The 25684-nt window shown below is 46.1% G+C and overlaps 2 protein-coding genes across 4 annotated transcripts; one reads left to right on the forward strand and one right to left on the reverse strand.

Annotated features, from left to right (window-relative positions):
• Window positions 1-310: 310 nt before the first annotated feature.
• Window positions 311-25149, reverse strand: LOC108101899 (putative uncharacterized protein DDB_G0277255). 3 transcript variants are annotated; one of them, XM_017206466.2, is made up of 8 exons: window positions 25065-25149; window positions 23805-23988; window positions 10879-11199; window positions 10293-10375; window positions 9460-10172; window positions 7061-7433; window positions 6054-6398; window positions 312-1069 (listed from the first exon to the last, which is right to left on the reverse strand). In XM_017206466.2, exons 3-7 carry the CDS (start codon window positions 10892-10894, stop codon window positions 6060-6062), a joined length of 1524 nt encoding a protein of 507 aa, XP_017061955.1. In that variant the 5' UTR covers window positions 10895-11199; window positions 23805-23988; window positions 25065-25149; the 3' UTR covers window positions 312-1069; window positions 6054-6059. The 3 variants fall into 3 exon arrangements, with proteins under 3 accessions (XP_017061952.1, XP_017061953.1, XP_017061955.1); XM_017206463.2 differs by having other exon boundaries at window positions 311-1069; window positions 9460-10375; XM_017206464.2 differs by lacking the exon at window positions 25065-25149 and having other exon boundaries at window positions 311-1069; window positions 9460-10375; window positions 23805-24958.
• On the forward strand, window positions 16981-18882 carry LOC108101898 (cytochrome P450 9c1). Its single transcript, XM_017206462.2, has 3 exons — window positions 16981-17316; window positions 17371-17905; window positions 17960-18882. The coding sequence occupies exons 1-3, from the start codon at window positions 17138-17140 to the stop codon at window positions 18794-18796; spliced, it is 1551 nt and encodes a 516-aa protein (XP_017061951.1). The 5' UTR covers window positions 16981-17137; the 3' UTR covers window positions 18797-18882.
• Window positions 25150-25684: the final 535 nt, after the last annotated feature.

The following is a 25684-nucleotide window of genomic DNA, read 5'->3' on the forward strand; positions in this document are numbered from 1 at the left end:
ACATTTTAAGCAGTTGATGGACTTTTTAGCACCTTTGTCCCCGACCGCAAGGGATTCCTTGCGGACTAATGAGCGAACTGGGCCGAATGGCAGTCTCTTACCAAATGGCCAACTCTCGGATGGTGGGGGCCCAGTTATCTCGGCCAGATTGCATTTTGTGTTTGTGCCGGCTGTTATCTCCGGATTCTGTCCGTCAGTCAGTTGTTAACGCTTAATTGAAGCTAATGGTCGTTGTTAGCTTGTGTGTGCCCTCGCATTCCGGCCAAGAAACGACCCTTGACCCCTGACAGGCAACCCAAAAAAATGTAGACGCAGACGGAGCTTCTTTTCCAACACAAGTATATTTCCAATGTTTCTCTTTGATTTGAAATCAATCGAACGAATGAAAAGCATCACACGAAAATTCTTAAATACTTAAGCACTACCAACATCGAACCTTTACATAGATTTAGAGATACATATTTTATTGAATTTTCAAATAGTTTTCCTTGTCGGATTACGGGCTAAATAATCCCATTGTATTTCGTTTTGGTTTGCAATTCATTGCGATGCGACTCGAATAACATTCATATATGAATATGAAATTGGCACAATTTGTTTTCCATTGTTTTTGCATATGTGGTTTATATTTACTGATAATCGCCGGAACGTTTCCGACTTTCGCTAGTGTTTCGCTGCAATTGAATTTCCGCTCTCCCGATTGCAATTGCAATTCGCAATTAATTTATTTACGATTTGTTGACCGTTCCGTCATGCGTTTGCATAGTGCCCGCTATATACACAGGTATATATCGCGTGTTTAAATAGGATATATGGCAGCGAAAGCTCTCCTGTTAACCAGTAAAACACTTTTGCAACTCCGCCTGCTCTGTTTTGACCCGAACTTAATTGAAATCAAAATAAGAAAATAAATGAAACGCAAACACCCGGGGCGAGCGTGTCCGCATACAATTGGCGGCCGCTGTACAAGGTGTCAGTTGCAATTAATGGGCTCTGACCATTGTTAAACTTTAATTAGCTGCAGTGTCCGCCTCCTGATTGGGTGCTCCATCCCCACCTGCGTCGTCACCTGTGCAAATAGAGACGAGGAAAGGTAAATAAAGTGAATAATGCTCTATGACGAGGGGGAAATATGCATATGCATGCCCACTCTCGCAAAAAATCACACACGAAATTTATTTTAATTTTTATGCACGGTCTGCGCTCATAAAAAATTCATAGACTCACTCTCCAGTCTTTTTGCGGCCTTGGCTTAAAGTATGCCTGCTTCCTGTTTCCCCCAACCTCAGGAACACACGAATTTTGTCGGCTCTGTACACAACGAAATTGGATTCGAAAGATAAATTCACGTTGACATTTTAATTAATTTATCCCCGACTATGTCTTGTTAATAGTTTGTGTTGCCTCCGAGTTTACAATGCAAACTCAAAATGCCAGCCACACAAGACCTTAATCAAATAAATACATATGAATACCAGGCCCACGCCACAAGGTAAGACTGACTCGAAACTGTTGCAGAAACACACGACACAAATCAATTTGCATAAGGATAGGACTTTGCAACTTTTAGCATCGAGAGAAAACTTTGCTTTGTGGCAGGTGCTTTAATCAGAAAAGATGATGGGCATGCCGCCCGTTTACTTTTATCGTTGCCTATTTTTAGACCTTTACCTCTGCAGGAATAAAACCGAAAGGAAAAGTTACTTTTAAATGCGAACCACAGTAAAGTTTTAAAAGCAAATACAATAGAACTGAACGACATAAATCGTTTTAATCAAAGCCATTCGGTCCAGTAATAAATTATTCAAGTTTTTCACTAAAGAAATGTTTCTAAACCTTATGCTTAGCTTAATTAAAAATCACAATCTTTGGATCCCTCTTTTTGGTTGAGTTGTCAGCAGCAGGCTGAAGTTATCAGTCCACCTGTCAGTCTGTCAGCTCGTATATCTGGATTTGTGGATCCCAGAGACCTGAAGGTGCCTCCCCCAAATCTTAAGGTCCCCCCCCAAAATTAAAATCGAGGTATCTGGCAGTCGAATCTGTGGCAGCTTCATCTCTCTCCCAGGCGAGTGTGTGTATTAAATTTGAAATTCAAATTTGCGAAACTGCAGTAGAGGAGCGTTCGTGTCTGATTTTCATCTCGGCAGAGCAGTTCGTTCGAATCTGTGGCATCCGGGCGATGCTTTAACAATTAGATAGCATACATTTTGGGGCAGCCCAAAATGGGCTCGGGCACACGCTCTCGAAGGGGGAAACTTTCCTCCTTTCGTCCTGGCACTTTTATGTGGCGTAGGCTATTTTTGAGGGCGAGTGTCGAGTGTGGAAAGTTGCTCAGCTGGAATCAAGTTGTTAGCACAATTAGCAGGGGCGTCATGGAGGGGGCGTGGCCGCTGGCGGCTTTCATTATCGAAACGTGCTTTCACTTTGTCCATGAATGCTGAGCGAAATTAATTGCCGGCGGGCGGAACAGGGCCGCCCCAACGATTGCACAAAACTTTTGTTTGAATAATTTCATTAAGATTAATTTTGGCAACAAAGGATCTGGAAAATTATAATTTATAATTAGCAGCCAACGAAAGCGGTTCTGTTTGTTTTCGCTCCTGCTTACGGAGATTTTATTGAAAATTGTAATTATGATTTTGTGTGCGTTTCGGGTTTTTTGTTTTTAAATTTTCGTCGAAAAGTTTTCGTGTACATGGGCCGTAAATGAGGTTTTCCTGCCACAGAAACAAATTAAACTGGAGTCGAACCCAGAGCGAGTGGGAAACGCTGGACAATAAAGTTTAATGAATTACATTTCACGGGGCGTCGAAGGACGAGCGAAAGGACGAGCCAGCTGCTGGTAATCCTTGGACAAACAGCCAGCGAAAGCGGAGCAGAAAGTCGAAAGGAAATGAAAATATGTCGACGGAAATGAGCATTGACGCCGCCGCCGTCCGATTGTCGTGACCCAGACATCCAGTTTCGGAGGTCCTGCGAGTCCGGCGAGGCAAGGAAGTCCTTCCCTTCGCCTCCTCTGGTCAAGTCACATGCGCTGATTTCCCGACTGGGCGGCTCTCGCTCGCCCCAGTTGCCATTTCATCATTGTCAACGGCCGCAGAACATCGAACAAACAATAAATATTGTAAACAATTTGTTTGGCCTGGCTGGGGAAATAGAAAGCCATGGCAAATATTTGCCCACGCCCGAGGCAGGCCGAAACGGAAATCGTTTCCTCCAAGGACTCGGCAGGGGAAATGGAAGTGGAAACCGGAGTGCGAGTGGGAGCGGTAGTGGGTGGCCCCGTAAGCCCTTCGGGGCAATAAATTATCATCATCAGCAAATGGCAATGCGGCTCATCCTGTCGCCACTCCGCTCCGCTCCTTCTCCCCAATCCCCAATCCCCAGCAGCCGCTCGCAATTTCCAATTGCCATCCGGCCAAAGCGATTCCGGCTGGAGACCACGTGGCCAGCAGGTATGTAGGTACTAGGTGGTAGGTAAAGCGGCATTAATTAAATCAAGCCTCATTAAGTGGGGGCGTGGCCTGTGGGCGGGCTGCGGTCCGGCTCTAATGGCAATTGCATTCGGATTTGCAGTGCACCGTGGTCGGGAGCACTTTAGACCCGGCTAAACTGTCAATGGCAGACCACACAGAGTTCGATTTCGGGGGACTGGGGTTCATTTATTTGGGCAACTACTTGGCGGTGCAGAAAAATAAAGTCATCTAACTTCAAACCATAAATTTCATTTTATATGGAACGAAAAGTTGATCGGAAAGTCGTAATGAAGCGGACGAAAATGTAATAAATTTAAACACATTTTTCCGCCTTAAAGTAATCATTGGGAAACTACACGTTTTTGATTACTTTTTTGGTCGTGAAATTGCACCCACTGTCCAAATGGCAAATTGATAATAAAAGCTGGCACACAGAATGCTTTAGCTTCTGTGGCCATTGCGTATAATTTGATTTGCTGAGGACGGTTTAATGGCTGGCGCTTTTGTCTAACTGCTTTCTGGTATGTGGAGAGTGGAGGACGCCCAATTGGCCATGTCGGAGAATCTGAGGTAAAATGATTTTTCAATAAAGCCCAGTTGCCCGTGGGTGGAAATTGCATAAGTAGCCGACAAGGGCGGTTGGGATGGGAGGCCATGTTTTTTGGGCAAAGCGCCCTTCTTAGTGCATTGTCTTTTGGCCGGGCGGAATTCCACTGGGCGCCTGGCAAATGGCCAACAGCTGGCAGACTCTCGGGAGGGGGTAAACAACACCAAATGCACTCGGCCAACACCCACATATTTGAGCACACACTGGCAACATGCTCCACGCAGTACACTGAACAAAATCGGAGTAAAGGAAACATACCTAAACCAAAGGAAAGTTGATTTTTAAATCAAAAGCAAAACCATATTAGTTTAGCTCATCTGTTAATCACAAGGCTAAAAAATAGTTTTCAATCAATATAAGCGTCTAAGATATTAATTTTCCAAATCCTTAGCATGAACAGAAGGTAAAATATTTATGAGTACATAATTGTGGTGCTAGGAAAACAATGAAATTTAAACATTCGGATCATAAACTTCTGCCCGTGCAGCATTGTAGACATTAAGCCTCCGGGGCTTAGACAGTAGGCTTTGGACGCTTTGGCTGCCACCGAGCAGCGGAGCGTGGCCAAAAGGGAAGGGAGAGCAGGGGAGGATTGGGGATTGCCAGCCGAGGAGCATCCTATTTATTGCCACCGCTTGTAGCCGTCATTATTCACTCGGCAAGGAGCGGCTCTTTAAATTTCATTTCGCAAATGTAATTCGATTTAAGTTCCGCTCTCGACTCGCCATTTCTGCCGTTTGCCATTCTGATGGCAATGAATTTTTCATAGTTTCAGCTCGCTTTTGTGCTCTTTGTTGGTCTGCATTTCAATTGAATAGCGGGCAAACAAAAAATCCTGGAAAATAAAGCGAGAGCAGCGAGGAAAGTTTAATACAACAAAAAAGCGAGGGGAGGGGGGTGAAAAAACAAACGGAAGTGCATGTTTTGCATATTGCTTTGAGCCCTCAACAAATATGGAAAATTTCCTGCTGTCGGTGGGCGGTGAGCGGTGGGCGGTGGGCGGGTGGTGCATGTGCGAAAATCAAATTTGCTGGCCCCTCGGCTTCCGCTGAGTCCCCCGGCTTGTGCAACCTCCAAACACCGCATTTCATTTGTTGCCAGCAATCGTCCATGCAAACAGCGAAACTTGACTAAATGCAATAAACTGACCAAGTGCCAGCCATTTTGCCACTGTTGCGGTCCAGAAAGCGCTCCCTCCTCCGAATCCCCCATCCCCATCCCCCAGCACTTCGCTGGCCAGGCTTTTGGCTAAGCTTTGCCAACTCAGCGGCATTTTTGTACCCGGCATTCAACCGTTCAAGGGTGTAACGGATACTGGGGCGTTTACGGCCCCAGAAACATTCACGATCTATGAAAAAGGGGCGTTTAAGAGTTGGCGCAATAACATTTGGGATATGAGCTTTTATGAACTGTTTTAAATAGTTTCCTTTCCTCCTATAACATAAAATAAATTTATTTTACGAGCAACAGACTTGGTAGTTATTAAATCTGTTATTTACCCTTTTTTAAAGTGGTTTATTCATAGCTTATGAACAATGGTATCTGAGGATTTCATTGAGCATTACAAGCTACTCCTTCACCAAGTAAAGTTACTATTCCAGTTTAAAGGGGTATCACTCGATCGACTTCCTTCCTCGTCCACCTTGTTACGTTTCCCTTGAATAAAATGCAATTTGCTCATTTTTGCATAAGCCCCAATTTCAGATTCGCTCTCGCTGCCAGCAAACGAATGAGGAATGGCTATTGCAATCTGCGAGTGCGGATCCGCACTGGATTTCGGCCAGGATGCCTCGTTGGGGATAGAGGAGGAGCAGCAAAGTGCTTTGACCGGCGACAGGTGAAATCAAATCCCCTTGCCGCACGCTCTCGCCAAAGGATATGCTTGTCATACAGTGCTCAGGAATTCACGAAATGCCCCGCAAACACACAAGACAACACACGTACCACCTCTCGCATGCCGGAACACCTACCTGGATTTACGTGAAAGGACGCTCGGGCCCGGCGGCGGCATCCAGCAGACTCAGATCGTTGAATGTTTCACAGTTCTCCAGCACCTGGGTGCAGGTGGCGTTAATTAAATCAAAGTCGATGGCCAGCCGATGGCCCAGCGACTCCGCCGGGGAGTCGCTCTTGTGCGCCAGGTGGGAGCTCCCGTCCAGCGGGCAGCAGGGGATCCGGGGGACGTCTTGCCCCCGGGCTCCTGTCAGCGCCGCCCGCAGCTCCTCCGCACTGCACTCGAACTCCTCGAACTCGTCGTCCATCAGGGACTGCTCCGAGTAGCTCTCGTCATCGTCGTCGCAGTCAAAGTAGCCGCTCTGTGGACGATACAGGGCATCGATGAATCGATGATTGGCCTGGGCTCGAGATTGAGCCCTCGATTGGCCGGCTGAGGCCGGAGCCATCAATCCGGGAATGCAAGCCGAGCCAAACCGAATTTAAGAAAGCCTCAGGGCTTCGGTTTTCCATCAAGGATTGCATTCTGCATTTTACATTTTCAATAAATTACTTCGGGCAGGGAAAACAAATTAAACCAAAAAGCTAAAGTTTTAAAGAATAAAGCTAGTAATTAATTCTGGAGGGTATTGTTTAAAATAAGGATAAAAGAAAACTATGCAAAACTAAAACCTGACATTTTAGGATGAGAGACAATATGCTGCGGTTTTCATTTAATCTTTTGTTTTGCCTTGTTTTTGGTTCAGCTTCAGGAAAGGGAAATTTAAAAGGACTCCTAAAAAAAGTGTTAGAGGTATGAGATAACCAGTGTGTTTCAGGTGTATAGTTGAAAAAAATAAATATTTTACCGAAAACTAGAATAAGAGAAACAACAAAAGTATTGAAAAGTTCAATCGTGAAATGAAAACACATAAGATACAATAAAAGCAAAGCAAGGCTGAATCTCTATAAGATGGGTTCTTTTTGGAGCGGTGTGCATCCTGGGCTGCTCGGATTTTTCCACACCTTTCCCGTTGTCACTCACCTGGCAGTCGAGGCATCGGCAATTATCACAGAGGCTGCAACTCAGGCCCAAAATGTCCGCTGCCTCCTGGTAAAGCTCGAAACTTGATTTCACCTGCTGTTGTAGTTGTAGTTGCTGTTGTTGTTGTTGTTGTTGCTGTTGTTGCTGCTGTTGCTGTTGTTGTGGCTGCTGGCCGGTCAGCAGTGTGTTGTTGTGCTCATTATGCATGCTCCAGTTGGTCAATTTATTCAGCTGCCTTCCGCCAGGAGCAACACCAGCAGCAGTGCCACCGCCACCGCCACCGTTTCCGTTTCCGCTCGCAGCCTCCCGACTGTTGCTCTGATTTTTCAAGTGGCCACCGCTGTTGTTGCCGCCGGGTGGCTCCGCCTCATTGCTGTCGAGCATGTTAAATGAAAGTTTATTTAGCTTTTGGTTGACTAAACTAAACGCGTATCAAATGGCTGCAAGTGGCGCGGAAGGACTCGCAGCGATTAGGAAGGACGAGCTGAGGGGAAGTGCGCCCATGCAAATTGATATAAAGTGTGCGAGGCTAACAAGGGTACAGGCATGTGAGAGTTCACGAAACTAAAAATCCATCACAATCAATATCACATATCAAAAACCAAATTTAAATTAAATTGAAACCACTTGAAATCTATGCAAATGGAGTTTAACAAGGGGAATGGTCAATCGTGTGCATTTATGATTTTAAAGCTTATATCAAAAAATGCTCCATCAATTTAAATTTAAAATGCGCTGCAGATTGAGCACCAACAAAGGCAAAAGCAAATCGATCGATGGAACCGATAAATCAACCTGCCTGAATTCTGCAACTTTTCGCTTCGCAACGCTTTTCAAAAAGCACGCAAATTAAAACAAAGAAAACAATTTCACTTGCGGCGACAATCAGCAGCGTTTCCAGCGACTGGCCACAGTAAATTAAGCCACCTTTGGCGGAGGTGGGGAGCATTTAAATCGCATCAGCGGAAAAGCAGACTGCAAGGGGCCGTGAAAAGCGGCGGGAAAAATGCAAAGAGAGTTACTTTGCACAACAAATTTGCGCAGTTACTTTGCGACACAAGTTGACGGAGTCATTCTTGTCAGTTCCGCTGGTGTCGCCATCCAGAAAGTTGATGAATGTGCGCCCGAGAGTTTTCGCCGTGGAAATGCCTAAGAAAGCGGCGGGCAACCCGGAGGGCTGGGGGCTCTGCATTTTTTCCCGGCCTGACGTTTACTAATTAAATGCGCACAGGGTACTAATAAATCAAAGCGAATGCCCGCCCTTTCTCCCTGATGCAATTAATGAAATTTTCCCAGCCGCCTTTGCCGGCGAGAGTTTTCAGTGAGCGAACTTTTGACATCATTATTGCAAAGAGGATAAGGCGGCTTTCACAAAAGGGGAGTGGAGTGTGTCTCGTGCGTATGAGTGATGTCAGGGGTTCTGCGGTTCAGGGGTTTAGGGGTTCAGGGCTTTAAGTCCCCAGAATACGATTATTGCACTTCAATATGTGCATTATGGGCTGGGCCGTCGCTTTAATCAACTTTTTAAGCCCTCCTTAAGCCGATGGTCCTTCACCGCACTTTATGTTTATGCCGAGCGCGTTAATTTTTCAATTTCGCAAATGACTGCTGGCCGGAAAATGCGGAAAAGCGGAAAAGCGCTCGGGAAACGGGGTGAACAACTTTGCTAAGCGATGATGATCAAAACTTATGACTTCGCGAACAATGCCACAAAGTTTCGCGGTTGCAACAAAGTGTCCGCTGACAGATAATTGAAAGTGCTTAAAAGCCGCAGCAAAAACAAGAAAATCGCATTTGGCCATAAAGAGGTGCACATAAAACATGACCAATCGATGGGCGAAAAAAAGTCACGTCTTGTTCAATGATTTAGTGGGAAATAAGTGGCAACTAACGCCAATTGCTGCACTTCAATAATTAATTAAGAAATAATTGAATGCCCGGACTGCAGGAATTCGCCTGGCTTTCAGTCAACTTAATGAGAAACCACTTTGGCATGGCAACTAGGACCACAGAAACACCAACGCACCACCGCACCACCGAGCCACCGAACCGCCACTTGTCCCCTCAGATTGCCGTCATAAAAACTTGCCACAGTTTGCAGCGCGTTGCAAGATGCCTTATAACATTTATGGGAATTTATAAGTTTTTGCGGTGGCGAGAAGATTGCTCCGCAGACACAAACTCACATACTGGTTGGGACTACACTGGGAAAACAAGTTGGGAAAATATATTTTCATAAAATAAAACAGCGAAGTAACTTAAAGAAAACAAAACTCTTTAATGTTGAATAATGTTCCAATTGAAATTAAACCAAATTCGTTTAATGTCCTCGAATTCGTTACTATTGCTTCTAAAACAGGTAAGGAAAATGTTTTTCTGAGTGTCTGGGTGTTACATACCTGATGGCACCAGCATCTTCCGGTGCTCCGGCGTGGCTGCGCCATTTTTCCTCTTCGAGATATTTGAGAAACTTTGTCTTCTTGGCAATAAGCGCTGATTTGACATTGGTGCATTTCTTCTTCGGCATCAGTGGGAGGCCACCAGCTCCTCCGCCAGGAGCTCCTGCTGTGCCATCGAGCGATTCGCCACTCCGGCTCCGAATCCGGCCGTTTTGGGTTACTCCGCCTGCCGCTGACAGGCAGCTATTGTTCTGGTTGCTATTGTTGTTGCAGATGTTGCTGCTTCCGCTGATGTTGCTGCTTCCGCTGATGTTGCTGTTGCTGCCGCTGCTGCTGCTGTTGCTGTTGCTGTGGTTGCTGTGGCCGTGGCTGACATTTTGGCAGGCAACGCCGACGCTGCAATTGAACAATTTTTGCAGAGCCGCCGTTGCCGGTGAACACATTGCGGTTGACATTGATGTAGCGACAGGATTTACGTAGTTTGATGCGCTTCCCGCTGCCGCATCCACTATTCCTGCTCCTCCTGCTCCTCCTGCTCCTCCTGCTGCAGCTGCTGCTGTTGTTGTTGTTGTGGTTGCTGTTGCCAGAGCACTGCCAAAAGTTTTGAATTTATGCTGCAGGACGCCACTCGAGCAAGTTGCCTCAATTGGATTTGCCGCCCGGCTCCGGCTGCCATTTATTTCACGCTTTGTTGGTGCATATGTGCCATAGTCCTGCCAAGATGGTAGATAAATTGGGTGCATGCCGGGGGAAAGGACGGGCCAAAACCGGAAAGAGGACGAAAGAAGCTCAGACAGTGGTGCAAGTGGACTCGCCGCAGCGCAAGGACTCACCCCATATGCACCGTAGCTGGCATTAAGCACATAAATCGAGTTTTGATTGCTGCACTCGAAGACCATGTCGTCCATCGCTTGCGCTGCACGGAGAAAGATGAAAGGATTTTGATTTATTTCTATTGAGTTATAAAATCATTCAATTTCTTTTTCTTTTACTTTCGCTTAAAGAAATTACAGTGCACCACGATTTCTTATAAGTTTACTGTCATTCTTGTAAAGCATAAAATACTTGTGATCTATTATTTATAATGAATGCTAAATTTAATGCATGTGTATTCCTGGGTACTATCAGCAATCTCTATCAGTCTGACTTATTGAAATCCCTTTCCCCCGTTTAAGATTGGGCATTGGCCTTTTTGGGGCCGAATCGAATCGTTGCTACGCAAAATTATGCAAATTTAACATTGAAATCAAACAGCAGACGGCGTCTCTGTTTCAACTTTTCGCATTTAGATGGCGAAATCCCTGGAAAAGCGCACGAGGGGCGAAAAAAAGGCGAAAATTTAATTTAAATTCTTATTGCTGCCTGCTGATTGTGATTGTTTTGTGGGAGGGGGACATGCGGAGCTGTTTTCCTGCTTACCCATCGAGCTCTCCATGAACCGGGTTTCGTAGACCTCCCCAGCCGCCGCCGAGGAAAGTGCTGATTGCTGGCGGGACGCCGCTTCGCCGGGAATCGCCGGGATCCTGTCCAGCTCCTGTTGGCAGGCGGAGCTGCAATTACCGCCGCCGTGCTCGTCCAATTGAGGCGGAAACTTGTGCGGCTGCTGGAGCGTGTAAACGTTGACTGAGCGCTTCTCGTGGCCAGCGATTCCTCCGCTGGTTCCTCCGATTCCTCCGATTCCGATTCCGGTGCTCCGCTTGGTCCTCCCGAGCCAGCTCGTTAGCCACAGGGATTGGATGTCTGGGGGAAGAACGAGCGGAACGGCATAAGCAAATTTCAATTCAGACTCAGATTCAGATTCGTTCGGTTCACGCACTCGCTTTACGAGTATTGTTGCGCTGCTTTGGGGGAAATGCCAAATGCGAAATGCGAAATGGTTAACTCGGCCTGGCCAAGCATGATAAAATTTCGTTTGGAAAGCGAGTTCATTGAAATGAACAGGCCTTTTCAGCCGACATCGCCCACCCAGCCGACATCGCCCACGTTCCCTTGCAAACACGCAGAATAATCAAAATAATCCTTTTTCTGTCGGCCCGACTCCTCCGGGCTTAGTTACGCAGACCGGAGAACCGGAGCACTGGAGCACTGGAGACCCGGAGACCCTTCTATTGTGCGGATTAGAGAGATTGCCCGACTCAGTCCGGCAGCAATTCTGACAATTCCGACAATTACGCATCGCATACGCAATATAATCGCCGTTGCCCAGGACAATTGAGACGAGCGGGAGCCGTGAGCCTTGAAATCCGAAGCCTCGCTTGAGTGCGAACAACAATTGAAATGGAAATATGATTTCCGTGCGATTTACACTCCGACAATTGTCGGTGCACTGGGTTCCTCCGCAGAAGCAACCACTTCACTCCTCTATGTAATTATGTATTTATTTTCATTTGACTTGCCTCTTATAAATTATTTGTAATCACTCACTTATTTATTCATACTTCCGTTTGAATTCACCTATCACTTTAAATAACATGAGTTTTGTGGCCATAATATGTATGCATGCGAAGCACTTCACAAATATATATTATTCTATCCCAATTGAACAGCAATTTAACTACGATTGGTGTCATTATTACAGATTTAATAATGGCATATGGTTGTTTAATTAAAATCCCAAAGCATATTACCAGTTATTTATTTAAAAGAGGCTAACGTAATAAATACACGAGTATTGCCTCGAATTGCTGACCAATTCAGCTTTCATTTTTCAGCTTGCACGTGTGCAGATGAACTTGAGCCGGTGGAGCGTTTAACATTTGTATCCCTGTGCGGCACTGCCGTAAATCCTGGCAGCCGCAACTTGGTGACCCCATTCATCAAAGTGTCGTAGCAGCTGGCGAGCAGAAATCTTTTGTCATTTGCCGTCAAATCGCAGGATGCCGACAAGAGGAGGGGAGGAGCGGGTTGCTAGAGAAAAACTAATACGTGCTGGAAGTCAACAGAGCAACATGTAAAACATCGGGAGTGATAAAAGCCGAAAGGGTGGACGGGTGGACGGGTGGTGGGTGGGGCCCACCTGCTGCTCGTCGAGCATCTCTAATGAGCGGCAATAAAGCAAATGTGGCAGGTGACACGGGCAGAGCCACGTATCAAACAATTCGCACATTATAATTGTTGACACACCCCCTACAAGCTATATACACATATGTGGTGTATTTATATTTATATGTGAACCTGCGTGCGTGTCATTAGTTGGCGTCTGAATGGAACCCAAATCCCCCCTTGATTCCATTTATTTTTTGCCATTTGCTGGGGGTCTCCTTCCCCTCGCAGGCGAGCTAATAATAAAACTTTTATTTATTTTGGGATTTTCGTCAACTGACCGAAGGCAAACAGAGTGCTGGCAAACAAACGGGCCTACAGAAATAATAAGCCTGTATAGAATTGGGCTGAGTGGGGTCTGTTGGCTTGTGGGTGGCGGTGGGGGGTGGGAGTGGGAGGACAGGGTGGCATGTCCAGTGGAGCGTAGCATATTTGTCATAATCAGCGCTTAGGCACAGGCATAAATTTGAATGAGTGCGCACAGGGGTGGCGGAAAAGGGGATCAAGGCTCATATTGTATGGCATTCTTATCACACAGTGGGCTGTGTTACGTTCAACCATTCATTTTTTTAACCAGTTATAAACAATAGGAAAAATCAATCGTAAAGAAATAAAACCTATGCAAATTGTATATCTTAAATAATAATGGTAATTAAATTGATGGATTTAATTTTTTAAATTGTATACAAAATATTTTTTTTGAATTTCAGCGTTGACTCCAATGGACTCTGAAGACCACTTTGATGCTGGGGAATCTGGTTTCTATGGCGGGGGATAAATTCCGAGTGCTCCGTGCGCGGCATGCGAGCAAAGCAGGACTCATCTATGCAAGGACATGGATGACCCGCACCCCGGGATCAGGAATTTGCGATTGACAGGAGTCGCGTTGCCGGCGGACAGGCTCTGTGAGCAAATATTTGGCTGAGAAATTCCAGGGACTGGAGTGCACGAGGTCGCGGAACTGAAAAATGGAAACTGGGAGGGGTGAACTCCAGCTATCTGACCGAGTCCTTATTTTCGGGGGAGATCGGCCTGCCTCGGCCATAAATTTGATGTGTGCATAAAAAATGTTTTTCGATTTCCTTCGACACACACATAAATTGCTGGACCGGGTCACGTTCGACCAGGTGTTGGCCACCATTCGAGCACGAGCGTTGTCTTCTGGCCACTTTCCCGAGAGCCGTCGACAAGGCGCCACGTCGAGTGGAATCAATAAGTGGGCCAGAACATTGTTTTCGCGTTGCCCATGGCCCGGCTTATTTCTTTTCCAAATATTTATTGCATTTTGTTGATTTTGGCCCAAAAATCTAACCAAAACGTTTTCCGTTTGTCATAAATTTCGGGGCCACACACTGGCCATAGAAACACATTTAAACTGAAATTCAGCCGATTGGCTTTGTATGCTCTCTGGCATTTTTCCGTGCTTGTTTTGCCGGAGATTGCATAATAACATCGTTTGTGGAACGGCCCACAATGGCAATAAATTAACATTTTATATGGATTGTGGCGAGAGCGTGTCCTTTTCCACTATGCAGTTGGCTAAGCCTTTATGGCGCGATTATCGGGCAGGAACAGTTTTGGCATTCCAATAAGCAGTTATTCAAAGTGGATTTTACCAGGACTGAAGGATCCGATCGGGCTGAACTTTATGACCGCCCCCCGAAGGACTCCTTGAAGATGCTTCCACTTAAGTGGCATTCCCTCCAGATTTTTTCAATCTCTCAAAAGATACCTACGAAGTCCCGCATTCATGTTCGTTTATTTTAATTATAAACTCATACATCGGAGTTCCGCCTGGCAGGATAAGAGGAGCGTACATACAGGAAAGCAAACTGAAAAGAAAACAGTGGCCAAGTGTTTGCCTCGAGGCGTCCGAGAAGATTGCGTGTTCTCCAACGTCAATACTCGAGGTACCTTCTTGTTAAATATTTTCTTCACGATTACTGCGCGATTATGAGATATGTTGGTTCCAGTTGGACAGGAAGTGAGCCTGATAAAAAAATACCAAAGGATGCATACTTAAAATGTCCAACTCATTGCTTTAAAGGCTTTGGATTATCAGAAGATAAGGTACCTACATATTTAAACGACTCCTTAATCGTAGAAATAAAATTTAAAAGGGAATTTATGGCGTCGATCTTATAGTTCACTTTCCGAAAGTTTTCTTTCTCATCACTTTCCACTTTCTCTGCGGCCACTTGAATGAAAACGAGGCGAGGGACTTGGGTGGCAAAGTTTTCTGGAATGCAGGAAATGTGCCAAGTGCGGCGAGTTTTCCGCCCACTCCCCTTCCTTCAGGACCTCACCTCCACATGCACAGCGCTCCGGGCACTTGAAGGCTCGCACGCAGACACACACACTTGCTTACTGGCTGGGCAAATGTTTGCACTGCTGTGCACGGCCGCGAGTCCTGGCCACCGTTATTATCCGTTTGATTAGAGAAAACACAACATTTTGGCCTAATTAGAGTCAGAATGCCAAAACATTGACTCCGGCTATTTGGCCGGACATCAAAGAGGAGTCGGCACTTGAATTCTAATGGCAAATGCCAGTGATAATAATGGCAGGGGAAGCCAAAACAGACTCGAGAACCTAACAGAGGGACCAAGTCAACAGAAACAGCAACAGCAACAGCAACATCGCCAAGGACGAGGACGATGCCGAGGACAAACCATTCAAATGGCCAGGCCCATGAGTCGCCAATGAAGTGCACAAAAAACGATTTCAAGTACTTGGCCTTTTCGGTTCTTTCTACGGCGCCACCCACTATATTTTCGCCGCCCTTCTCCGTTTTTGCCAATGTAAACACATTTGATATCCAGCAAAAACAAAAAAGCATAAAAAGTCAGTGGCCTTCAATCGATATTTTAATGGGGAGTGGATTCTATTTAAATATTTATACTGTATAAATATTCAATATTCTGAAAAGTATGCTTGATTGTTTCATAAAATAAAATGGTTAGGTTTTTTTACTATTCGAAAAAAGTTTTAAACTTTGTTTAAATTAAAAAAATTAACAAATATAATTCATACAGTTGAAACTTAAAAATGTTGTTTAACAAAGTACAAAATAGGGTATTCAAAAGAAAAGCCCTCCCTGCCTACGCCTCTGGCTCAAAAAAGCAGTCGCAAGGAAAGAAAGATTTAATTCCCAACAACAAGGGCGATGAGCACTCGAGCTCAAAAGGACGAGCGAGAGATTGATTTAGCTCTCATTTGATATTCCTTGCTGACCGCCGAATCAAACGGGATTTTGCTTGCAAACCGATTTGTTGGCTTTTTGTCTCCCGTCCATCGTCCTTTTTTCCGCTTCTCTGGTACTCTCGTCCTGGCAAGCAGTGCAATAATTTCCCGTTAGCCGCTCACTAAATGCAAGCAAATTTTGTCATTTGGCCGGGACGTGAGTTGGTTGCCCAAGGACTTTGGCCAGGACCTCTCGCATTAGAGCGAGTTGACTGTCGGCACACTAAACTTTTTCAACCTGCAAACTCCGAGCAATTTCATTATGCTTACACCACTCAGACGCACGAAATTATACAAGTGTGTAAACCTCAGAAGGTTTTCGGACACTTGAATAATTTTATGTATTTTTTTATATAAAAGTGTATTTAAGTCTTAAATTGTTTTTACATACATATATGTGGTAGAAAGCGGAACAGTATTGCTGTATAAATATTATTTCGGGGTTATTCGGGGCTAAATAAAGTTGAGAAGGAGTACTGCACATTCCACTAATGACTGCAGCAGGACTTTTTTCAGTGTAAGATGCAGTAAGTGGCAGAAGTTCCATTTCAGTTTCAGTTTGAGTTTGAGTTTGAGGTCGCCAGTAAAGGAAGATCCCAGGCACGTAGCTCCTTCGGCTCCTTAAGCAACCCCAACTCCCCCTGCCCTTCCTCTCGCTGTCATCGCTAAGTCCTTTATAATAAATAGTTGAGTCACTTAAGGGGATTAATGTTGAAATTAGTTTATGCCAATGAGATTAGGCATGACATGCGAATGCCAAGTTCACATCGGCTGAGAACTGAATCCACTCGCAGATGGCGATAGAGTTTTCCTTCGCATATATGTACATATGCATGTGCTTTAATTGAGAGTTCATGGTCTTTTGTTGGAAAATTCATATTGTGGTGTATACTATTAGATTGGAGTTATCTTTTTATTTGTGCACAAAAAAAACTTGCCAAAAGTATGCATACTCTCTAACGTGTTTTTACGATAGCGATCTTTATATAACTTTGCTGTTATTTTAATTTAATAATTTCATGACAGGGTGAAATAATGGAAGGCTGATGTGGTTTTTTTATGCTTAAATATAAACTTGAAACTGCTTATATTTTCTTGCATGTGACTTTCAATTCTAATTGATAGGTAAAGTTGGCTCTCTTAGGTTCACTGCTTTCTCCCTTAATCCACGCACACATCCCCACATTTGGCCAGTTCTTGTTCTCCCACTTTATACGTACATCTCTCTATGTTTGAAATAACGTACATAAAAACAGAGAGAGCGTGTATTGTTTACTTCAGTGGCGTTTCGGCGGTCGACTGGCCAATACGCTCTCTGAATTCTTGGAAGCCTCTCCCCGTTGCGCAGTTCGATTATCCCCCTGCTCTTCTCCTTAATCCCCGAAATCCCGACATGGTTTTCGTGGAGCTCTTAATATTCGTGGCCTTCATCGGTTTGTTGCTGTACAAATGGTCTGTCTACACCTTTGGTTACTTCTCAAAGAGGGGCGTGGCCCACGAGAAGCCCACGCCTGTGCTGGGTAACATTCCCTGGTCGGTGCTGATGGGCAAGGATTCGTACATAAAGCACAAGTGAGTTGGGTAACGTATGCCTACCCGTTTATTCCTAACTCTTTTCATCCCCAGCATTGCCCAGCACCTTAGACTGAAGCGGCACAAGGCCTACGGAGTGTACAACCTGCGGGATCCTCTGTACTACCTCGCCGATCCGGAACTGATCCGCCAGGTGGGCATCAAGAGCTTCGATAACTTCGCCAATCACCGCAAGGGAATAAGCGACGGACCGAATGAGACAACCTTGCTGTCCAGGAGTCTGCTCAGCCTGCGGGATCGTCGCTGGAAGCAGATGCGCGGCACCTTGACGCCCACATTCACCAGCCTCAAGATCCGCCAGATGTTCGAGCTCATCCAGTGCTGCAACGTGGAAGCAGTGGACTTCCTGCGGCGCCAGTCGGATGGAGGCAGTGTGGAACTGGAGCTGAAGGACTTCTTCACCCGCTACACAAACGACGTGATTGCGACGGCCGCCTTTGGCATCCAGGTGAACTCCTTCCGGGATCCCAACAACGAGTTCTTCTCGCTGGGTCAGCGGATCTCGGAGTTTAGTTTCTGGGGCGGACTTAAGGTCATGCTCTACATCCTGGTGCCCAAGTTGATGAAGGTGAGATCTGCACTACCATTACGACTGTCCCCCTGCTCCTAATTGCTATTTCAGGTGCTGCGAGTGCCCGTGATGGACATGAACAACGTGGACTACTTCAGGAAACTAGTCTTCGATGCCATCGAGTGTCGCAAGAAGCAAAACATCGTGCGACCCGACATGATCCACCTGCTGTTGGAGGCCCAGAGGCAGTTAAGGGCAGACCAGGAGGGATCTCGCGAAGGTGGAAGCCAGGAGGACAGTGCCCGTTTCGATGACGAGGACCTGCTGGCCCAGTGCCTGCTGTTCTTCACGGCGGGTTTCGAAACCGTTGCCACCTGCCTGAGCTTCACCTGCTACGAGCTCATGATGAATCCCGCGGTGCAGGACGAGCTGTACGAGGAGGTCCTGGCCGTAAGGGAGGCACTGGCGGAAAGGCCGCTGGACTACGACACCCTGATGGGCATGAAGTACCTGGACTGCGTGGTCTCCGAGTCGCTGAGGAAGTGGCCGCCGGCCATCGTGCTCGATCGGATGTGCGCGTCCGACTTCCAGCTGAAGGACGAGGAGGGCGAGGTGGTGCTTAGCCTGCGCCAGGACGACCTGGTGCACATTCCCGTGGTGGCGCTGCACCACGACCCGGACAACTTCCCCGACCCGGAGGCATTCCGGCCGGAGCGGTTCGACGAGGAGCACAAGCACGAGATCCGGCCGCTCACCTACCTGCCCTTCGGCGTGGGCCAGCGGATGGCGCTGATGGAGGTGAAGGCGCTGATCTTCCAGCTGGTCCTGCGCCACCGGCTGAAGCCCACGGATCGCACTCCCCGGGACATGATGGACAGCATCGCGGGCTTTCGCCTGATGCCGCGGGAGTTGTTCTGGTGCAAGCTGGAGTCCCGCGGAAGCGCTTAATTATTAAAACGCCCCCGAGCACACATAAATAATAATAAAGGGGGAAAAGCGAAACAAACGTGGCAATTTATTTCATCTGGACACCCTTGTGCTGACAAATTTGTCGCGGCCATGTTTCATTTCGTGTTCGCTTTCCTTTTTTTCCGGGTTTTTCCGCTTTTCCGCAGAGTCTGTGTCACGGGCAGAGATTCCGAGTTAGGAGCAGGCGACAAGCCACGTCATAATACTGTCAGGACATGGCGGTCGCATCCAGCCACCCAGGTTGAATGTGTGTGTGTGTGTGGTGGGGCATAAAACAACAGGAGGAAGCCACGGCACACATACGCCCACGCGCCCACACAGGACATTAAGGATTATTTATTGGGAGTTATTTTTCAGGCGGCATTAAAATTTTTCGGCACAGTATGAATTATATTACGCTCGTGTCATAAACTCTCTGTCGCAGAGGGGGAACATTTTGCTTGGGGTGCTGGGGGGTTTTCCAGCTCTGATTTCCCCGCCCACAAATCGAATGCCAAAAGTATGCAGCAAAGGGAAGGCGGATAATTAACATCAATCTGGCTGTTTCAAAGAACCAATCGAAGTTGATGGACATAAAGAGAAGGCAGACTGGCAAGAGGAAAAAATATGCTGTTTGTCCTTGGGTCATTGGAATGCAGGAATCTGCCAGAAGTCCTTTGATTTGATTGTTCTATTTCGCTTTCAGTCGTTTTCTCTGCTTGGTCTGCTCTCTGAAGCCTTAAAGGATCTTAAATTATTCCTTTCTTAGAGGCAACATTTAGAAATCTTATACTTGGTAGAAGTATTAAATTTAAATATTACAGAAATGCTGATAAGTGTAATCCTCGATTTGTTTTTTAGAGCTCCCTAAACTCTCGAAAACCCTCTCCTCTTTATAGAACACTAATCATATCATGTTCCTACGCTTCAAATTTTATAGTCCCTCTTTTACTAGCAAATAACCCCGGCCATTTGCTCAACCTGCTTAGTTTCATCATAACGTTTATGTGCGCTTTTCATGATAAATTTGTTGCTCACACGACTGGCAGTCCGCATGGCCTATAAAGTAGATTAGTTCCTCAAACTTGGCCCAACTTTCCGCATCTTTTGATGGCCACGGCGACGGTGGTCAGAGCCGGAGCACGCCTATGGTCATTAGGCTGGCACCCGGGGCAATAAAAAAGCAAAGGCAATTACCAGATATGGCCATGCAAACTCTCTCACACACACACACACACACTCACATACACACAGCCATTATTCGCACAATGTAACGCACGTAATTAGTTGCATATAACTCGGGGGCCCCGAGCTTCGTAAAACTTTCAACGCTCTTCAAATTAGTTGAATGTTTTTTTATTGGCAGCCTTGTTGTCGTCCTCGTCCTCGTCGGTGCAACAATGTTGTTGCCGTTTTCGCCATGCAAAGCCATGCAAAGCGACGTCTGGTCTGCTCTAAACTGGTTGCTTGGTTGGTTGGACCGAGTCGCATGTGGAGGAGCAAATACGCCGGCGGCATCCTAGAGCGTATTTGCCATACGGATGTGTGTAAGTCTGCCACAATATTTGCTTAAAAATGAGGCAAAGGCAAAGACAGCGACAGAGGCTGTGGCAGCGGCAGCGGGACGGCAAAGTGGAATTAAAGCGAAAAGTTTGCGAGATGCTGGCGGGGATAGCTGAGCAAACGCTTTGCGGTTTGTGCCCGTTCGTTTTATGGCAGAAGTTTTGCCAGCTGGCCGGGGGCATCTTCAAGTTGCCATCCAGCCATCCTCCTCCGGTTTTAGAATTTCCTTGCCTGTCTTGTCAACGCTGCGTATGCGTAATCTGCGAGAGCCAGCGCTGCGTATGCGTAATCTGGGAAACGTCATAAACTGCGGCGACACCAGCAGAGCTATTTCGGTTTCTATTTCTATTTCCGTTGGCACTCCTTGTTTTCTGTTTTGTTCGCAGCAACCTTATCAATCAATTCACCCACACGAAAGTGGGCTGGATACCAGTATACTTATATACTCGTGTTCTGTGTGCGAGGGGATATAGTATCGGGCGTACAGAGCAGAGGTCATAAAGAAACTTTGGCGCCGCGACCGCCAGACGCCACCAGAAGCATTAAATTTTCTCCCGCAGACGCAAAAAAACGAAGGAAAAAAAGGAAAGAACAGAAAATAAAATAAAACTCTAGGATGTTGTGGGGTGGGAGGGGAAAGGGGGAATAGGAGAATAACAGCGATGACGACGATACAATGATAATGCCAAGAACAATAAGACGAAGCAGCAGCCAAAAGGAGAAGGCAGCCCAGAATGCTGAGCATTAACAATTTGGCACAATGGCAAACTGTCGCACACGAGCTCCCCCCTTTGGTTTTCCCCGTTTCCCGCTTTCCAGTTTTCCCAGCGCTTTTCTGCTCTTGCTAAGATGCGTTTTGCGATAAGCACGAAGCGATAGCGTTTGCGAGGGTGTGCGTCAAGTGTTTTCCCTGGTGTATGTGTACTTTTTCGGTGGAAACGCGGAGTTTTGGCGTTCAATCATCAGCCCTAAAGGCAGATGACAAATGGATAATTATAAGCCCTGCTCGGTAATGCCATTGGAAAATTGTCTTTGTTGTCACAAGCCTTCTGGCTTGGTAATTTTCTAATTCGCTGAAAACAATACAATATATATTTATTTAACGATAACTGGATATGAGCATTACTTTGGTGTAAATTATAAACAACAGAAAATGTAGTTATAAAATGTTGGAGGGGTAAGAACCCTAAAACCCCCTAAATATTCAAAAACCATTAAAAAAATGTTGTATTATATAATTTAGAACTAACAATTAGCTGTGGGAGTGGAGCCACATAAACAAACTCAAACTTTGGGATGCTTTGATGGCCTTTAATGCCACAATGGACGAGGACAATAATAAAGCTAAGGTCCCCATATTCCGAAACTATGTAATTGAATCGCCCGACATTGTTGTTTCCTTGTAGTCGAATATCTTTGTCCCATCTGAATCTGCTCTCCTTTTGCTTATCGCAGCTTGTATATAAATACGAACAACCAGAATGTCCCCCTCCTTCCCCCCAGAAAAACCCTCCGCTGTGGGAAAACGTTGTTAACGTCTCTTGAATTCGGTGTAAGCAAGTTTTCCCCATAAGGAAAACAAGAAGGAAAAGCATAATTTGGAGAGTGCTTCAAGGGAAAGTTTCTTGTGTCGTTGGCAAGTTTCCGAGGACCTCCTCCAGAAGCCACACACACATACACACACACACACAAACAAACGCACACATTCCGAAAGGACAAGGGGTGGGTGAAAATAAACATAATTTTATTTTCGGTTTTTATTTAATGCTCCTCCGCATTACAGCAATTTCTGCAACATTTTTGTTCATGCGACGGCAAATCGGGTTCGTCCCCGCCAGCTGCAAGCTCTATATGCTATATCTATGCGCTATATACGAGTATTTGAGTGTTGTTCGCTTCATGTTCATTCCAGTCGGGTATTATTGTCTAATGCACATTGGGCCGGCCAAGCGTGAATTTGCATTGCTGGCATTGTCATAACTGAGCTGGGGCACATAAATCGCTTTGGTCCATATTTGTGTGACATTTTTCGGTTTCGGTTCGGTTCGGTTCGGTTTGGTTTTTCACCCAACAAGCGACAGCGAGGGCTAGGGCGAGGATGTGGCATGTGGAAACTGGCAGCTGGCAGGAAACCGTAGGTAAAAACTTTTAATATTTCTCCGGCGGCAGCTGTTGCCATTCCGCCCGAGGACAGCTCACAGCCCACAGCCCAAAGCCCACAGCCCACATGCCACATGCAGTGGCAGTTGCATCCGGCTCCCCGATTCCGGATACCGGATTGCGGACTCCGGACCCCCATAGCAGCCCGTAGATGCAACACAAACAAACACCGCAGCCCGGCAGTAGGCCAAAAGAATGGCTCGAGCTTATTTATGCGCACGCTGTGAAATTTAATTAGGCGCCCACGACAATTGTAAATATCCAGAGTGGCGGGGAAGCGGAAGGAAACGGCTTGGAATGCGGCAGCTCGACTCGGATGAGTGGAATGCGAGTGGCAGGAGCAGGAGCTGCCGACTCCGGCTCTACATCCGCTCCATCCGCCGTCGAGTTGAAACAATGCCAGCCGGCCAAGAGCGCAAGTCGTCTTTGACTTCCTTTCAACGTGCCCTTTTGGCCGCAGGCACCGCACATTGGAAAAAATATGGGGTTTTGCAATCAAAACAACTCGTATTTCATCTTTTATTTGTAGACCGAGCTTAAAATATATTTATTTTCAAGGCAATCAAGTTTAATCATTTTATTGGGTTTGATTTAATTGGTTATCATCATAAATATTGTACTAAATTATTAAGCTGCATGTGAGTAACTAAATCTCAAAATTCCACCTTTCATGTGTTCCAAAATAGAGATTTTATCATATTTTGGAAAAAAAAAACCTACCACAACTAAAAGATAGACATTTTTGTACAGCTTATGATTTCTACTATAAGCCACATCAGTTTTTGGTTGATTTACAAAAAAACAATTTTGACCTAATTTTCGGATTTTTGATAAGGGGTACCATCATAATTTTTTTCAAAATTTGGCGAAAAAAATATTTTTTCAGATTTGAATGCCAGTCGATGGGAAATGTCATTACGAACTCAGAAAGGTATAACATTTCATATTTTGACCTAATTTTGGATTTTAAGACTAAATATTAGATTTTTTGGGAGGAAAATCAAATATGGTCTTGCCCCAAAAACTCAGATGTTTTCAAGAATATAAAGAAGATATTCGGAGATCGTTTCGAATGGCAAATATAATTGTAGGAAATTGTTGTTTATTCCCCGTGTACTATTCCTCTTACTTCTTTAATGAGCTGAGTCGGCAGGCAAAGGAATGCAGGACCAAAAGGAGAAAAGTGGTGGGATTTAGGTGGAGGGTGTAGGGTGGTCCTGGGAGGATGTTGGGCGAATTAGGGGAATGACAGGTGATGCGACAAGGTGGCATAGGCTTAACTTACTTTTTAGGAAATCCGCCAGTGTCGTGAAGTCGTTCGTTTCAACTGCGTTTCAGACGTAAATGAAGTTGGCTTTTTGGACCGCCCGCTGGCGGTGTCTGTTACCCGCTCTTCAACTCGGCTTAATTCGCTTTTCTGGCCTCGGGCACTGCCTTCACCTTCGCCACCTGCCGCTTTCCGCCGTGTCCTGCAGCAGGAAGATACGCATTAAAATTAAAAAGGAAAGCAGAGGAATCTGGGCGAGGCCAGCTTTGCGCGGAATTCCTTTGTTGTCCTGTGGGAAGGGTAATGGACTGGAGATGGGGCATTCGAGATAAACCCAGTGCAGGTTTCCCCCGGGGGACAGTCAAGTCCCGATTTCAGGGGCTAATTCGGGCCAGTGTCCCTCCACGAGCGATAATAAGTGCGCATAATGGCTTCAGCAGGGTGCTCTTAATTCCCGCAGCCAACTTAGCTGCAGCTAAAGTCGTGCTTTAATGCAAATACAAATACAGATAATGTGGCTAACTGACATGGCCATATTAAATCTAATATGCGCCTGGCCGTGCCTGCCTGGTAAATAAGAATCGCCGGGAGCTTGGGGAGCACTTAATAGTTGTCTGGCGTATCCATTAAGTAAACATGACTCGCTAAGCCCGCTGGGCGGATATGGATGTGGATGTAGACGCTATTGCTGGATGGTTGGATGGGTGGATGGTTGAATGAATGGCTGGATGGCTGGATGGCTGGCTGGCTGGTTGGCTGGATGGCTATGTGGCCCAGCAAGAGCTTCGCCTTCGACCACACTGTCAATGTACATTAGGATTGTTTTGGCGCTCAGCTTGAGATGTTCCTTACAAAGAACGGAAAGCTTGGAAAAATGGGAGCAAAGGGCGAAAGCGAGAGCAACGACTTTTGTGTTGTTGCGCATAAACGCTGAATATTTAATAAACGCAAGGGGATGTGTGAGCCAGATACGAAAAATAAAATCAACTTAAGCATCGGCACACCGGAGAATTGCCTCCGCTCATTCGCTGATGATAACGCCAGACCTTGGGGCCCCGAAATGCTTTTGATATTTTATTCATGCCGCCAACGCTCCCGTCGCTGTCAATTGGTATTAGGACATTATAATTTATTGACGAGCGGGAGGACAATGTCGGCCGGCGGCCCCTTGAAAGCGGTTTAGAATTCGCACACCCAAAGCCAGAACGTCAAGCGCACAATTAACGGCCCTCCCGAGCTAACCAGTTTCCACACACACACACACACACACCAGCTTACACACACAACCGCCAAACGAGCCGCACACACGACGTATACGCGATATTCGCATGGATATTGATCATCCGCCAGCGCGTCCACTCGCCTCGACGCACCAATTCCAACTGGTTGGATGCTGCTGGCTCCGACCTGGAGGAGCACTCGGTTTCGGTTTCGGACTCGTGTTCGGAGTCGCCTTCGGAGTGGCATGCAACTCGTGGCACTGGGCCACTGGCACAAGGACGCAGGACGCAGGCGCCGGGAGAGCGCCGCATCCGCACACGCATCCTTTGGCCCAAAGACGGACTGAAAATGGCCCACAATTAATATGCACAGGCGTCGCCGATGACGGTTAGTCATTGATAGATTGTCGTAATGAAATGCAAATTACTTGTCAATAATTGCCGCACAACTGCCGCTTCGGCAATAGAAAGGCAAGCATGTGCGATTAATTAGGCGGCAAAGGATTGGCCAACTGGTTTTTATGGTCTGCTTGATGTATGGCATCAGCTGTTTCATGTTCTTGTTGCTTATTTACATCTTGGCTTAGCAGGAATAAAAATATTTATAATACAATCACTCATCAATTATCTTTCCAGTAAGATTATTTTAATTATTCCCCTATTAAAATGGATTTCAGG

Source organism: Drosophila ficusphila, unplaced genomic scaffold, assembly GCF_018152265.1.
Source record: "Drosophila ficusphila isolate 14025-0441.05 unplaced genomic scaffold, ASM1815226v1 contig_414, whole genome shotgun sequence".
Classification (NCBI taxonomy): Eukaryota; Metazoa; Arthropoda; class Insecta; order Diptera; family Drosophilidae; genus Drosophila; species Drosophila ficusphila.